Below are 17,227 nucleotides of genomic sequence, written 5' to 3'. Positions count from 1 at the left end.
CGTCACTGGAAAGCATGGTCACTTCCAGCTACATTCAGAGGAGTGTGGTGAGCTGGGCCTCTACCCTAGTGCCTCTCAGTGACAATGGTCCTACCTCCAGAGGGGATTGGGGGACCATAAGAACACATTTTGGTTGTCATGATGACTGGAGGTGTGCTGTTGTCCCTTAGTGGGAAGGACCAGGGATTCTAGACAAAGACAAGCAGGCAACATATAGAACACACCAAGAAAAATGGCCCACACGATTCAAACATCCAAAGATATCCCACCAAGTATTAAGCGTTTATCCTCTGCTGATAATGATCTGAGCCTAGATCCCGGTTCTGTTTTCTATGTAAGCACAACATATCTGCGTGGTTTTAACATACGCCCAAATTTCCAGGAATGCAGCTACCAGGTCCGGTACAGGGAAGATGGCTGTTTATTGTGTTTCGAACACGACTAATTATGGCTCACCATTTCAAAAAATCGTGTAAGTAATAGCTATGCCCCTTGTGATAGGAGTCTCCAACTCACTACACCCTTGGCATCCATGATCATTGTGTTCACAAATATCGTGCGTGCACAGTATCTGACTACTGGGTAGTGTCTTCTCGTGTGGTTGTGTCATATTGCCTTATGACAAATCGTTTATCATTCCTTTCTATGTTACGCTTAGGACATTATTCTGATATCTTGTGGAGTATATGTATATATGTAATATTATCTATGATTTTCATTTCAGAGAGGGAAGGGGCATTTCAAGATACTACATAAAGGGAACAAGTGAGTAGTGAGAACCACCCCCGTCTCTCACCAAACAGAGTGCAGACTCCTGTCTGAGCCACACGGATCTTCAGTTAGAGGGACAGAGGGCCTCCTATTCAGTGTTATCTCAGCTGAGAGAACTTGGGATGCCATTCAACAAACCTGGGATCCCACGTGCCATTTCTTCGGATTCATCCACCCAAGCCATTTGCTCAAGGCCAGATCTCTTGCTTTTTCAAACAAGCCATCTAGCACCACTTTCTTCCAGTACATTTTTCTATCCCTAGTGCTTTGGATAGAGGCCTTTTTATCCTTCTATGCTATTCGATCACCCAGCCCACCCTGAACGTTTCTATAAGCTGAAACACAATAGGAGGGCATTGAGATTTTGGACCCTTTTTCTTCCCCAGGAGGGTCATTAAAGTCTTTACGTAGATTTACTTACCCCATCCCCTCCTCCCCTCATAATTTTATTTATTTATTTTTAAATGTTTATTTTTGAGAGAGAGACAGAGCATGAGTGGGGAAGGGGCAGAGAGAAAGAGAGGGAGTCACAGAATATGAAGCAGGCCTCAAGCTCTGAGCTGTCAGCACAGAGCCCGATGTGGGGCTCAAACCCACAAACCGTGACATCACGACCTGAGCTAAAGTCGGGTGCCTGACCGACAGAGCCACCCAGGCGCCATATTCCTTTATAATTTTAAATTCTGACCATCAATACACTGTCACAGTGAAAACTTCACTCGATGCTCCGTGCAAACCACTGACAATCACTTCTATGTACATTCTCTCTCTGGAGCCAGATGAAATGCTGTAGGAAGTAGGGAGGGAGAAACTGGTCTCCCTACTCCAGCTAACCAAAGTGAGGTTCAGCAGGAGTTAAGGAGCCTCCTCAAGGAGGCAGAGCTCAGGACGAACAGAGCCTAGATGCAAACCCCAGTTTCTGAATCCAAATGCCAGCACGGGTCACATCGCATTAAACTGATAAAATCAAAAATGTTGCAAAGCCATCCCAGAGTGAAAAAAAAAAAAAGTCCCTTCCACAACACTCCTTTGAAAATGTATCCTTTGTTTCTTAAACAAGGCAATGGAGTCACCCTCTAGACAAGCAGAGAGGACATGACTTACATTCTGGGCATTATCTTATCACCAGGAGGGTCCAGAAATCCTTCTCAACACACACACACTTAACCATCTCCTACCTGTTATTCACTCAGCTGCTTAGTAATGGAACATATCCAGGCAACTTAAAATTGTTTAATTTTTAAGTTTATTTATTTACTTTGAGAGAGAGAGTGAAAGCGAGAGCAGGGGACGGGCAGAAGGAGAGGGAGAGAAAGAATCCCAAGCAGGCTCCTCACTGTCAGGGCAGAACCCAATCCAAGGCTGGAACTCAAGAACTGCAAAGTCATGACCCAAGCCTATATCAAGAGTCGGACGCTTAACTGACTGAGCCACCCAGGGGCCCTCCAGGCAAGTGAAAATTGTATCCGAGGGCTGCATACTTCATACTGGAATTATCAAACACCACTGATTATTACCCAGCACGTTCCTGAACTCAAAGGCCCTAGAGAACCCAGGGAAGAGCAAAAACTTTCAAGAGTGTCACTTTTTAGTATGTTCCCCATCATGGCAGGAGGGCTATGTGTTCTGAAATCCCATGTTGCTTTGACAAGGGCCATTCTCTCTTTCCCTTACCAAACATGGGCACCTGTTTCTCCGCACAGGGCACCTGTGAACTCCCAGAGAGCTCTCCAGGTTCTAATGGAATCGCTCTCCTGCACACGCCTCAGAGCTGACCCAGATCTGTGAGCACCTGCCGCTCTGTGAGAAAGGCTATGGGTTTCTGAGACCTTAAACCAGTGCTCACTACCATGAACTAGAGCATCTCCAGGTTGCAGGCATAGGACAGACCCTCCCCCCACCCCATCTCCAGTGCCTACCCATCAGAGCTCATTCCTTAAGAATGGTGTATGTTCTGGGGCACCTGGATGGCTCAGTCAGTTAAGCGTTGGACTCTTGATTCTGGCCGAGGTCACCATCTCACGGTTTCACGAGTTCGAGCCCCGCGTCGGGCTCTGTGCTGGTAGGACAGAGCCTGCATGGGAGTCTCTCTCTCTCTTCCTCTCTCTCTCAAAAAGAAATGGATAAACATTTTTTAACAAGAATGGTGTATGTTCCATATAATCTAGATCACTGAACTACCACGGATCACACCCAATGGTTAAAATTACACACAGTGGAACTCTACTGGTAACTTCTTTCCACGAAACAATGTTAGTACGAGACAGGTGTCTCTTGTGTCCGGCCCCAGACCCTGTGTTGCCAACTCACACAAGAATTCTAGCATAAAGCATCACAGGTAGGAGAGGCCCGTGCTACATGATCCAAAGGACAGAACTATATGAAAACTTCAAACATGTGAGATCTGATTCCAGTAGGAATTTCAGCAGTTTATAGAAGGTACAGTCACAGGATGCAGATTATCCTCATGAACCACTTAAAGGCCCTTTGCATATGTGTATGTGCTGGAACCTCCTAATTGTTTGGGCTCCATGGTTGTGATCCCCAGAATTATCAGAATATCAATGCAGTTGAAGAGACTGGACAGAGTCCTAAAAGTTTAAGAACAAATGGAAGGCAGAGTTAAGTGGAAAATAGTAATGCTTTGTGATCCCCAATCTTCTCGGGTATGACAACATGTACGTAATGGCAAAATATTCATATACCCCTTTGCACAGGATACTAGCAACCAGGGTCAAAGGTAGAATGTGAGAAAACACAGGACTGTAGCAGGGGTTCCTGAGTAGGAAGAGGGGATGATGAGCTCACAGAGATAGGCGGACGCAGGAGACCCCAAGTGTCCAGACTAAGGGGGTTAGCTTTTGGAAGGAAAGACACTGGAAATTTCTCACCAAGTGTAATGTGTACAAAAAAGGATATCTATGAGGATGAATTTGGTGGTCCAATTATAAATAAATGTCGCAAACAGTCTCTTTAATCTCTTTTTAACATTTTTTAATGTTTATTCATTTTTTTGAGAGAAAGAGAGCACAAGTGGGGGAGGGGCAGAGAGAGAGAGAAAGAGAGAGAGAGGGAGGAAGAGAGGGAGGAAGAGAGGGAGGGAGAGAGGGAGGGAGAGAGGGAGGGAGAGGGAGAGGGAGAGGGAGAGGGAGAGGGAGAGGGAGAGATGGAGAGGGAGAGAGGGAGAGGGAGAGACGGAGAGGGAGAGAGGGAGAGGGAGAGACGGAGAGGGAGAGAGGGAGAGGGAGAGAGGGAGAGGGAGAGAGGGAGAGGGAGAGGGAGAGGGAGAGGGAGAGGGGGAGAGGGGGAGAGGGGGAGAGGGGGAGAGGGGGAGAGGGGGAGAGGGAGAGAGGGAGAGAGGGAGAGAGGGAGAGGGGGAGAGGGGGAGAGGGGGAGAGGGGGAGAGGGAGAGAGGGAGAGAGGGAGAGGGAGAGAGGGAGAGAGGGAGAGGGAGAGAGAATGAATCTAAAGCAGGCTCCAGGCTCTAAGCCTGACATGTGGCTTGAACTCAAGAACTGGAAGATCATGACCTGAACCGAAGTTGGACCCCCAACCAACTGAGCCACCCAGGCGCTCCCACAGTCTCCTATTCAATACAAATAAATCAAAGATTCCTACCACACCCCCAAGAAGATTTTTTTTTTAATTAGGGGAGTATGTGAGGAGAAAAACACAAAGAGCCCTCCAAAATCCAGACAGCCACATGAAAAGGCACAGTCGCCTTGTTACTATGGTGTAAACTCAACGTGCACACTGCCAAGTCTAGATACAGAACAAGTATTTATAGCTGAGCAAGATTTAAATGGCCAGTAACATTTCCTTCCAGAGGTGCTTTGGTGATGAAGAAAATAAAGATTCTCCTCTATCTGACAAGGTACCAGACCTGTTAGCAGAAATAAACGAACTACCACCATTTCACATCAGAGTCCAGGGAAATGGGAAGAGAATTGACCTGATACGTAAGTAGTTCCCGCCTTCGCCTTCATTTTCCAAAAAATCCCTGCTGTGATATTTCCAATAATTTTTCCAGCGAATCTTCCCCTGAAGTGGACCTGATTTCAGGAAATATTAGAGCTACAAGACACAGTTTCATTCCTTTTCATATTCTCTGAATTTCCTTCCATGGGCAGAACCTCCTGAGATTTCCTGAGAGAGCCAGTCAGGAGTCAGGGCAGAGATTGAGGGGGTACGGGGGGGGGGGGGGCAGGGAGGGGTGGGAAGGCAAATAAGCAATTTTATTGGATGGGATTAAAATTTCCTTGCAAAGACAGGCACAGGAATTTAACTGCCACAAGTGAGTAATGCTCCCCACCCCCCTCAAGTTATTAACAAAATCTCTCACTACTGCTCTCTGCCATGAGATCCTAATGAAAACAACAAAGGGAGATAGGATGTTTTCATTTCTCTCTTCAACGACCCTTCCCTAAGACTCCAGGTTCTTTGTGAGGTGAGCCAACGAAAACAGACACTACTTGGTATCTCTTGTTTTGTTCTGTCTTTTTACTTTTGTCTTGTTCCAGAAACAAGTGCTAGGTGGAAGCCTACTCTAAGCATGGCCATCTGGGGGGGAAAGAAGAAACTACAAAAATGTTCAGTGTGCCTTTGTAAAGCCTGTGGCATAGGGTGAATCAAGAGACCTCACCTAGACTTCAGCTAGCCGCCTTTAGTGTGGACGCCCATCTTTCCGTGAGATTTACAACCCAAACAATCTGGAAAGACTCGCTTTGACTCAGAAAGGGCACTGATGTGTGTTCCAGCTCCTCCATACTGCTGAAGGGAGATGATTCCCGAGTGTGGGTCCACTGTCTCCTACCCGGAGTAATGAGGTCATGCGTGCAGAGTGCTTTGAACCTTCTCAGAAGAAAGGCAGAGTGCCAATTCAAGACATCCTTCTCACCCCATGTAAGACACAGCCTTCATTTTTTTTGGGTTTCACCTTTAGAAAACTGCCCCTCTAGACAGATTATACCAGAAAAGAAAGAGACAACCTTCTATCACCTTCACAGATTTTCTATCAGGCGTTCTGAATAATCTTTATGCCAACCAGCCCTCTCTCCCTCACCTCTCTGTTCTTCGTTGGAGTCTTTGGAAAAGCAAAGGAAGAAATGAAGAAATGTCAGGTGGTCAACCTCCCTGCAGTCACTTATTCCCAGAAAGGTGCCTCTCAGGAGTTCACCAAGAGAACCAAAGAACCAAGGGGCGCCTGGGTGGCTCAGTTGGTTAAGCGTCCAACTCTGGATTCCAGCTCAGGTCATGACCTTGCTATTCATGAGATTGAGCCCCCCATCGGGTTTTGCACTGATGGTATGGAGCCTGGTTGGGATTCTCTCTTTCTCTCTGTGCCCCTCCCCTGCTCATGCTCTCTCTCTCTCTCTCTCTCTCTCTCTCAAAATAAATAAAACATAAAAAAAGAGAGAGAGAGAACCAAAGAACCTGATTAAAAGATCTGCTCATATATTCACTCTAATTCAATTTCACAAACATGGCAGGCCCTCACATATTTAAACCATAACTTTTACCCTCAAGGTGCTTACGTCTGGGGGCAGGCAAGGAGTAAGTTTTGATTGCAAAGAGGGATGTTGGTGTGTTAGTGTTAAGGAGGTGAAACGTAAGCATTAGATTTAGTGCAGGTCTCAGGTATGTGTCTTCTCCCAAATCCCCTTATCCCAGTTCCCGTACTATCCCCCCCTCCATCTCTATAAAGACTTCTGATCTGTGCTTCCAAATAGCCTTTCATTACCTTCTTCCCAAGGCAAAGCCAAGCCAACTCAGGAACAAGCTCTGATTGGGGTCATTAACCATCAATCATCCTTCCATATCGGTCAGTAACCGAGAACGATCCTTCACCTCCAGAAGGAAGCCTCTCCCAAAGGTTGAAGCATTCTATTTCCCTCCCACGCAAGAACCATCCATCCAGAAAAACAATCAGACCCAGCCCAGAAAACTGCTGTAATAAACACACCTTCCGAGAGAGCTCCATTTCTCCGGGATGGGGGGAAATAATTCTTAAGATTGCAAGATAGAATTCCAGTTTCTAGCAGGTGTTCATTGTATTCCCACCATAGTTATCAAAGCCACAGCCTGCACTTTGTGATCCTATCCGATGATCTGCTGAAATCATTATTCGTTTATGTTCAAAACCATACTTTCTCTCCCACACAATTTATTCCAGGGCTCCTTTAAAGATTTCAGGGGAGGGCTCAGCTCCTGCTAAAAGTACTCCTCCAATTACAATGGAATCCCCTTAAGCCTTTGATCTGTCTATCCATTTATTCCCGACTTCTGACTCCAGGAATCATTAAGTGGCCTTTCCTCTCTTAGATGGCAAACTCTGTCATGCCTCATAATTGAGTGGGCACTCGATAAATGAATGCTACAGTGCTCTGAAGAATAACACACTTCCTATTGGCAGCGAATCCGAGAGAAACTTCCTTAGAAGAAAGGACTGTCAATTACCACTGAACAAGCCTGAATTTTGGCTCCTGCAGAAAAAGCAAACACAACAGTAACAACTCACCCCCAACAGCAGCCACATCGCTATCTGGCCACTGCCCTCCTGTCACCTGGCAAGTGGCTGGCCCCACAGCAGATCCATGTTGGTAGACTGACTCATACAGGCCTGAGACCGGTGATATGTAATCCGTCACTGATAGGTAGACGCCAGCTGGGTGCCTGACCGTCTGGCTCTGCAGAGCTTCTGACCTCCCGTGGTCCTTGGCTCTCTTACAGATGACACATCTAGCTGCCTGAGAGATGTCAGGGCCGGGAGCAGGATGCACAGGGAAGGCTGGGAGAACATTCTGGAACACTGGACTTGCCTTTGTTCCTTCTGCAGCAGGCCGCCACGACTTCCCCGTCTCCCTGAGGATGAAGCCTGTTCCAGCAACTACCCCACCGTGCTTCTACGCTGCCCTGGGCCAGCCTACAGCTTCAGGCTCGACACCAAGGCATCCACACGTAGAATGCCAGTCGCCTAGGAAGCACACACCCGAGCTCCACTTCCAAACTTCATTTCCCAACTGGCCTAGGGTAGAACTTCAGTGTCGATATTCTGACCAGCTCTCCAGGGGATCTGAGTGTGCAGGCAAGGGGGCAGGACCACTGCACCCACCTTTTCCCACCCCAGGGCCCACACCTGCAGTCGCTTCCATGTCTTTTACAGAGGGGAGGCTGCTGCTGACAAGAAATGTCATTATCAGTAATAGCAGCTCAGGGTGCCTGGGTGGCTCGGGGTTAAGCACCTGACTCTCGGTTTCGGCTCAGGCCACCATCTCACGGTTCGTGGTTTGGAGCCCCGCATCAGACTCCACGCTGGCAGTTTAGAGCCTGCTTGGGATTCTGTCTTCCTCTCTCTCTTTGCTCCTCCCCCACTCATGCTGTCTCTCAAAATAAATAAATGCAACTTAAAAAACATAGTAGCTAGGGGCACCTGGGTGGCTCAGTCAGGTAAGCGTTCAACTTCGGCTCAGGTCATGATCTTGCTATTTGTTGGTGAGTTCGAGCCCCGTGTCGGGCTCTGTGCTGACAGCTCAGAGCCTGGAGCCTACTTTGGATTCTGTGTCTCCCTCTCTCTCTGACCCATGCACCACTCGTGCTCTGGCTCTCTCTCGCTCTCTTTCAAAAATAAACATTTAAAAAATTAAAAAAAAAAAAAAGAAAGAAAATTAGATACTTCAACTATCCACTTTCACAAAACTCCTAAAAGCTTAAAAATTGAATTATCGTGATGAAATAGTAGATACTTAAAGACCTTGCTGCATTACTCCTAACTTGCAGATTAAAATTCTTATGCCCTAATGAACATTTAGGCTTAGCTGGCTCCATAGCAGCCACAAAGTCCCCATTTCCTTAGAAACTCCCTGTGTATGTGTGTTTTATTATTTTTTTTAATCTTTATTTTTGAGAGAGAGAGAGAGAGAGAGAGACAGAGTGCTAGCGGGGGAGGAACAGAGAGAGAGGGAGACACAGAATCCAAAGCAGGCTCCAGGCTCCGAGCTGTCAGCACAGGGCCCGACGCGGGGCTTGAACCTACAAACCATGAGATCATGACCTGAGCCAAAGTCAGACGCTTAACCAACTGAGCCACCCAGGCGCCCCTCGTGTGTTTTAAATGCTATTGCACTACGTCCCAAAACCTATAAACTGTGGTTACAACATATGAGACCAATCAAATTCGAGGCCAGAATCTTAGGAATTAAATATCAAGAGTTTCTGGAAAATAAACTCAAAACTGGTCCGGCGCTTCGTTCCTTGATTGAAAAACAGGCAAAACAAAACCCCGAACCCTGAAAATACAGGACAGCTGTGTCACAATGCAACCAGGCTGTGGATGTTCTATAATAGTCTACTTCAATTTGAAATATAAACTTCGTGTGGTTCACTTTACTTTTCCCAGGTCGGTAAATCCCCCTACTGCCCTCTGATGCTGCATTCCCATCTGTTTTTCTACTGAACAAACCCCCAATCGTGCTTTCTTTGTTCAGAGAGAGAACATCTTTCTACCGAGCCATCCAATTTCCAAATAATGTCCCCTGACCCTACTCATTACATACTGCACATTACAGAATCATCTGACTTCTCTGGGTAGCTCAGGATGTCTCAGCCGTGGCACCACTGACATTTTGGACCAGACAGATCATTCTTTGTTGTGGGGGCCTGTTCTGTGCCTTGTAGGCTGTTTGTCTACCGGCAGCCTGGGCTCTATCCACTGTATGTCATTAGTACCTGTCCCAGAGGCATGAAAACTAAAACTCCAGACACTGCCAAATGTTCTGGGGGGTGGAGGAAAGGTGGGGGGAGCAGGGGACATGGGGACAAGATGACTGGCAGTTGAGAACCACTGGTCTAACCTCATCCTCACCTATTTGGAGTTTTATTCCGGCTGTAAACTCTTTACCAAGTTTGGGTACATTTTTACTTTCTGAAATTGTTCAAAAGCAGCCTGCAAAACAGCATTCGGCCTTGGGATTTCTAACGTGGTTTTGCGAGAACGTAATCCTCAGTAGGGGCACTGAGCATTTGATTTGGGTTGAGGGAGGGGTGGGGAGCTGACTTGACCATGATGCACAAGAAGGTAGCTTTTAGCAGAGTCTTTCCTAGTACGCTACCCTCTGAATTCCCTCCAGGATGGGCAAGTTACCTTCACTGGATGGAGTTTTGCCCAGTGCTTTATAGGATGCCCACTACATCCTTTAAGAGGGCACCTCGAGGGGCACCTGGACAGCTCAGTCGGTTAAGCGTCTGACTTCAGCTCAGATCTCACAGTTCATGGGTTCAAGCCCCGTGTCGGGCTCTGTGCTGACAGCTCAGAGCCTGGAGCCTGCTTCGGATTCTGGGTCTCCCTCTCTGCCCCTCCCCCACTCACACTGTGTCTCTCTCACAAAAATAAGCATTAAGAAAATTTAAAAAAAGAGGGCACCTGTGTCAGTCAGTTACTTCTTACTAAGTGAAAACTCAATCCAAAAGGTCTAATGCAAACAAAGGGAATTTACGGGCTCAGGTAAGCGGGAAGTCCTACAGAATCACAACTTGCAGGAGATTGGCCTCAGGCCGGGGGTCAAGTTTGAGGGCCGTCTCTCTGATTTTCTCAGCCTCCTCTTCTCCGTGAGTCAGGCTGGCCTTCAAACCGGCTTCCTTCACGGTGGCACAATGTCTGTACACGTTCCGGCCAAATGTCCATCCACCACGTTGCTCTAAAGAGGGTGCCTTTCTAGCCAAGAAAAGTCTTGTATTTCGCTGCAAGGAGACAGGCCTGAGTTAAATGCTTAGGGCTGAAACATCCCAGCAGCGTGGCCAGAGGCCATGGGCTAACAGGTTGAGGCCCCTGAATCAATCACAGGGGCTGAGGGGGGTAAGTTATGTTGAGGGGTTTAGAACACTGGTTCTCAAAGTGTGTTCCCTGACCAGTGGCATCAGCATGACCTGGGAACTTGCTGCAAATACAAATCTTCAGGCCCCGTCCCAGACCTGGTGAAACAGCAAGTCCGGGGTGGGGCCCAGCAATCCATGTTTTCATAAGACCTCCGGGTCATTTCTGACAGAAGCTGGGGTTCATGCCCACGGGTTTAGACCACCAGGCCCTGCTCACAGAGCCTGGAGTGGGGTGAATCCCATGCACGTCACTGGCCTGTCACTCGATCAGAAAAGGATCTGGCGGAGGCCCCAGAAGTTACAAAATCTTTTGAAGGGAGAAAGTTTACGTCACTTCTCCCTATGGCACAGCTACGGGGGAGAAAAGGCAGTAATTAGTGCTTCAAACTATCGGTTCGAGGATGCCTTCTGCTGCCCCTATTTGCTAGTGCACAGGGCTTAAAGAAAAGGAAACGTCCCATGTTCGCACTTGCATTTTCTGGGGCCCCACCCTGCCAGCCCTGGAGACATTGGACAAAGACATGTATGCATATCTGAGAACAGTGAAGCTGCCTGGCTGTTCAAATTGCAGCGAAGGAGACATTCTCTAGCAACGTTTCTTAACCACAGTCCATCCTAAGAATCAACTGGACTGAGATAACACACACGGCCCTCTTGGGATCCACTGAGTCAGGATCTCCAAGGGAGGATCTGGGAACCTGCGCTTTTAGCCGCCATTGCTAGGGAGCCTCATGAATTATGTGTTTTTGGAAAACTCCATTCTAAGAGATACAAGCAAAGGACTGAGGAGAAAAATCTCACAGGGGCGCCTGGGTGGCTCAGTCAGTGAAGCGCCCAACTTCAGCTCAGGTTGTGCTCTCTCAGTTCGTGGGTTCGAGCCCCACATCTTGGTTCTGTGCTGACAGCTCAGAGCCTGGAGTCGGCTTGGGATTCTGTGTCTCCCTCTCTCTCTGCCCCTCCCCCATGGTCGCGCGCTCTCTCTCTCTCTCTCTCTCTCGCTCTCAAAAATAAACATTTAAAAAAATTTTTGAAAAAGAAAAATCTTGGGGCATGTGGGTGGCTCAGTCGGTTGAGTGTCCGACTTCAGCTCAGGTCATGATCTCACAGCTTGTGAGTTCGAGCCCCGCGTCGGGCTCTGTGCTGACAGCTCAGAGCCTGGAGCCTGCTTCAGATTCTGGGTCTCCCTCTCTCTCTGTCCCAACCCACTCGCATTCTGTCTCTGTCTCTCTCAAAAATAAATAAACATTAAAAAAAAATTTTTAAAGAAAAATAAAAGAAAAAATAAAAAGAAAAATCTCACAAAGAAATTATATGAACACGAATGAGCACAAAAATAGTTTCTTCCTCTTGTTTACACATTCCCCTCACTACCAAGGCCCCTAAGTGTTCTTCTTCTCATCTTACCTGCTTCCCAAATATGTCATTCTTCATACCACTGCCAGTGTGAACGTTCTAGACTGCACCGGATATCAGGGCTCCAATCAAAACTCAAAATAACAGTAGACTAGATGTGTTCATAGGGAATGACCTCCATAGGTAGGTGTTATTGTCAATATTCTGTTACTCGGGAGCAGCAGTGGGCCCGTGGATATTTTTTTAATATTTACAGAAGTAAATTAGCAAATAAAGAGAGCCATAACTGTTCCGATGATAGGAATGTCGATATAATTTGTGCCCGGAGGATAAAATTAAATATATTTTTAAAAGTTAAGAGATGGAATATGTTAATCTCTCTCAATACTCAGAGTAAGGTTTCAAACACTTTTTTCCTCTGTATTTTATAATTACTCCTTAGTGAATTATATGACTTACTAAATTAAAGTAAAATCATTTTAAATAGTTATTTAAAGTTAAAAAAAAAAAAAAAAAAGCCCATCACCTCGCCACGGCCTTCAGGATGGAGAGCAAAGTCACCATGACGTACAGGTCTCCACAGAATCCAGTCCTGACCTTTCCTCCGCGGCCTTCTTTCACCCCATTGGCCCGCTTGAAACTCACCCTTGAAACATCCTGCATCCCTGGCATGGCCCTGAATACCTGATTCTCTTTTGCCTTTTTCTTAACTTGCTCAACCCCACCTTCCTTCTCCATTCTCCCAGTGAGTCAGCCAGGGTTAATGCTAGTTAATGCTTCTCCCGAGACCCAGGTGGCAAATATTTCAGGCTTTGCGAGCAACATAGGGTTTCTGTTACATATTTTTCTTCTTTGTTTTGTCCGTTTGTTGTTTTGGGGGTGGTTGTTTTTGGTATAATCCTTTTTTAAAAATGTAGAAACTGTTCTTAGATCCCTAAGCCCTCCAAAAGCAGGCCGCTGGCCATTTGCTGACCTCTACTCTACGTGACCACTGCCAGACCCATATAGACAGCAGAGAATTACTCACATAGTCATCCACAGATCGGGTTCACGAAGCAGTCCTAGCTTGAGCATTTCTGGTCATCAGACGGCAGACAAAAGACGGGGTCTCACTGCAAGCCATGAAATGCTCCAGTCCCCAAGTGGCGCCCTGTGCCTTCTCACAAATAATTGGCCAAAATTCGTCTTTCAGTCCCGCCCAACCAACAGGGGAGCCGGAAGGTGGAATCCCAGCACGTGCCCACCAGTCCTAAGAACTGGAATAAACATGGAAGAAACATGATGCGTCTACTCAGCCCCAAGACACTGGCTCTGGAAAGCCTTGTTGGACACGCTCGTTCCCCAGCCAGATTAGCTACTCTTCCCCTGTCATCTTATAGCACCTGGAGCATTCCTTGGGCTGTGCAGAGGATGCCGGAGCTGCTGCTTCTCTGCCTTCCCCAGCAGACCTTGAGTTCCTTGGGGAGGCATCTCCATATGCCCACCGCATAACACAGGGACCACGAGCCAAGGATGCCCGATGTGTGTTGTCTCAACAACAACAAAAATGAATGTGATGGACTGTGGGAGTGAATGGCTGCCTCTGCATTTCCCTGAAGGCTCCTGGAACTAGCGGTGTTAACCCTTCTGAGACCAGCTAGTTCAACCACACCAGTCTCCACTCGTGATAAACGTCATCATCTTGGTTATCCAGCCCTTTTCTCTCTTCGTCAAACTCCTTTCTTCTTATAGCTATTTTCTTCTAACCATCAATGCTTTGCAGCAAGCTGGTCCCTGAGACCAGAGAGCATTCTGACTTTATGTGGACTGGTTTGTTTTCAGTTTACAGGGCAGAAGGCAGGCACAGGGAGGCACCGTGATTTTCCTACACTGCACAGCCAATCAGAGGTAGAGCCAAGAGTTACGCTTCCTTTCGAAGCAACAATAAAGCGCCACGATGGAGCCCAGAGCCTCAGCTAAATTCACCGGCGGTTTATTTATACCCAGAAATCACAACACGTGTGTGTCAGCCGTGTGCCTACTCTGTCATACTCGTGTTTAGGTCGTGGTACCCAGGCACTGATCTCCGAGCAAACTATTAGAAACAAGCCACATGACTATTTATTAACGTGGCGCTTTTCCCATATCATTTCCACTCATCTCTTCCTCTGGAAAGTGACACAGCTCACTCTCAGACGGTCTCTCAGAACCCTGAGGATACCAGAGACGATGTGCCCCGAAGGCTGTACACCTTCACGCCCACGAGGGGAACAACCCTTGCATGCGTTTTCACTGCTGAACGGCCTACAACAAATTTGGATTCCGTTTCACATGCCCCATGTGTATGGCTGCTGCAGTTCGTGCGGAGTGCACAAGCACAGGCTGGGCAAAACAGCATGCAAAAAGCCCTACAGTGCCACACTCCACCAACACACAGGATGGAACCCTTGAAGGCTGATCAGTCACCACCCTGACATCCTCTGGCCCCAGCAAAGTGTGTCCTGACCTGAAGTTTTCCCCTCTGGCCATCTCCTGGAGACAGGAAGTTCCTAACGAACATCCCATCTGGTGGCCAGCCTTGACAAATGTCCAGAAGCACTGGAGCAAAGAGAATATAGCTAAGCAGTGCCCACCAGATCACCAAGAGACTCGTGCTAGAATGAGATCCCCTCGAAACCTGTGAATGTGGGGTCATCCAATATAAAAACTTAAAAGCCAAATAGCTTGGTACGCCCTGCAACTCTCATGAAGTGCTTAAAAGACCACAGCAGACCCCGCACCTCAACCAGGGGAAAGTGTGAGAGAAAGACGAAGCACCCCAAACAACAAATCATAAGCTCAGGTACCGCCAGGCACCAAACAAGAATCAGTCCTTAAAAGGAATCCTGGCCTTGACTTCCTTTTTCTCTTTCCCTAAGCCTCATAATTGAATGTTACAAAGTGTATCAGGAACCACCAACCCAGGTTCCCCCCTTCCCCCAAACAAGAAAAGGTTAAGCTTTTAATTACAGGCCCTCAAACTACCGTTCTGTGCAATTATCAATTAACTATAATCGTGGATGAGCGAAGGCAGGGCTGCGCTAGCAAATTCCGTCCGCCCAGGCTGGGTTATTTCAGTCCCGTTCCATTACCGAGAACAAACCACAAACGCACGCACCCTCGCGCGCGCACACACACGCTCTCGCTTAAAGGCACATTTCACTTTTGGCGAAAATGGCACCTCGGCGTGCAGTTGAGACCCTCCCCCCCCCCCCCCCCCCCCCGGGGCTCCATCACTTTCGGGTGGAGACAGGAGGCCCGAGGAAGACGCTACCTACCAGCCTTAGAGTACCAGCCTCTCTGGGGTGCAGGAAAGGGGGGAGGGAGAGAGAGAGGGAGAGAGAGAGAGAGAGAGAGAGATGCGTGTTGCCCTTGGAAGCCGCAAGTCCCCCCGGGCGGCCAGCCCCGTTAGCGGGAAGGCGATGGCAACAGCAGCAGCAGTTGCATCAGCGCTAACTACTGCCGCCGGCCGCCGGGAGGGTACAGTAACGACCGCAGGGAGCGTGCAGCTGCTGCGGCGGCAGGTTCCCTGGATCAGGAAATTAGGGCAGGCACCGGGGATTGGAGGCGAGGGCGGCGCGCGAGCCAACCAGCGGCCGCCCCGGGCCCCCGTGAGCCCCGGGCGGACGCGCGGAGCCGCCGGGCCCCAGGAGCAGTCCCGGTGGCGGCGGCGGCCACGGCCACGGCCACTCACGCACGCACACGCTCGCACTCAGACTCGCACACCCCCTGCGCAGGCACCTGGCTGCCCGGAGCTTATAAAAGCGGCGCGTCTAGGGGAAAGGAGGGCTGGAGCCGCCGCTCCCCACCCCCTTACACCCCCCTCACCCCTCGCTGACCACTCCCCCTCCTGCCCCCTCCTCGCAGCTCACCCCGCGCTCCGGAGGCAGCCGCCAGTGTGGGTGCTCCGCGGCCGGCTCCGCTCTCCTCTGCCTTGCTCCTCTGCTCTCGGCTCCCCACCCCACCCCCTCCTTCCCCTCCCCTCCTCTGCAGCGCCTGCATTATCTTCTGCCCGCCGGCTCGGCTTGCACTGGTGCTGCAGCCCGGGGAGGTGGGTGGGTGGGTGGGTGGCTGGTGGGGAGGAGATTGTGCAAGTTGTAGGGGAGGGGGGGTGCCCTCTTCTTCCCCGCTCCCTTTCCCCCTTGCTAACTCCTTCCCCTCCTCCTCCCCCCTCCCCCCTCCCCGCCCCCACCTCCTTCCTCCTTCGCGAAGGGCTGGTAACTTGTTGTGCGGAGCGAGCGGCGGCACCATCCAGGCGGGCACCATGGGCACGTCCGCGCGCTGGGCGCTCTGGCTGCTGCTCGCGCTGTGCTGGGCGCCCCGGGAGAGCCGCGCCACCGGAGCGGGTGAGTGAGGACGCGCCCCTCCGCTGGCTGCCCGGACCCAGCCTGGGCGCCAGTAGGGGGTGGAGGGGGGGGGGGGGGGGCGAGGCCCGGGTCTCCTTTTGCCCACCCCCCTCCTAGGAGGCGCCTCTCCGCTCAGCTCGCCTTCTTTCCCTCCCAACCCTGGTGGCGCCTCTGAGCCGACTGTCATCGCCGCGGCTACGGGGAGCCGGGCTTGGGGGAGGGGGGGGCGGGCGGACAGCGGGATTTGGGGTATCCTAAAGCCTGGCCTGAACTCTTCATTCCCTAACACTGTCTCCCCCAGAGCCACTGCTTTGCCTCGTTTTTCACCCTGCTTGGTCGGGGCTGGGGAATGTGGGCTTCTGAGCCACTGAACAATGGTTCTGTCTGCCAGGCGGAGTGTTAGGAAGGAGGCAGAGGGCCGGGTCGGGCCGAGACGCGCTCGGGAACCGGGGGTGCGCTCCTGGGACTTGAGGTGGTGGCGGTGGGGGGTGAGTGGGCGATGGACGCAGGTGGGCGTGTGCGGGGACGCGGGGACGCGGGGCGCCGGGTGCAGGTCCCGGCAGCGAGACCCTGGCGGCGGCGGGGAGCGGGCGCACGTTCAATGGGCGGCAGCGGGCGGGCTCCGGGGGAGCCACTACAAGTGCACAGCCTGCTCACCCGGACTGCGACTCCCCCGGCGCCCGGTGGTCGCTCTGGAGTACGGGTTCAAATAGGACTCCCCACCGGGTGTTCCTCCCCGGCTCGCTCCCCTTCGCGCAGTGTTTGTAAACCTCTTGGGTCTCGCGTACAGCTGAACGGGGGAGGGGAGCGGAACGAAGACTTAATCAGGTTAGTTTGCTGCTCTTGGTTCCCGGTGAGATTTCCTCGAG

At 50.1% G+C, this 17,227-nt stretch overlaps 1 protein-coding gene and 1 long non-coding RNA gene across 3 annotated transcripts in view; one reads left to right on the top strand and one right to left on the bottom strand.

The window, feature by feature from the left end:
• The window catches only part of LOC122204987, a 95,855-nt gene that overhangs the window by 36,332 nt on the left and 42,296 nt on the right, over window positions 1-17,227 (bottom strand). The window lies entirely within an intron of this gene.
• The window catches only part of VLDLR (very low density lipoprotein receptor), a 30,659-nt gene continuing 29,463 nt past the window's right edge, over window positions 16,032-17,227 (top strand). For both annotated transcript variants that reach the window (XM_042912914.1, XM_042912913.1), the window contains exons 1-2: window positions 16,032-16,063; window positions 16,225-16,358. In XM_042912914.1, the coding sequence (XP_042768848.1) occupies window positions 16,277-16,358 (82 nt within the window). In that variant the 5' untranslated portion in view covers window positions 16,032-16,063; window positions 16,225-16,276. The remainder of the gene's footprint in view (window positions 16,064-16,224; window positions 16,359-17,227) is intronic.

Source organism: Panthera leo, chromosome D4 (assembly GCF_018350215.1).
Source record: "Panthera leo isolate Ple1 chromosome D4, P.leo_Ple1_pat1.1, whole genome shotgun sequence".
NCBI classification, from domain to species: Eukaryota; Metazoa; Chordata; class Mammalia; order Carnivora; family Felidae; genus Panthera; species Panthera leo.
This window is presented reverse-complemented; position numbering and strand designations above follow the sequence as displayed.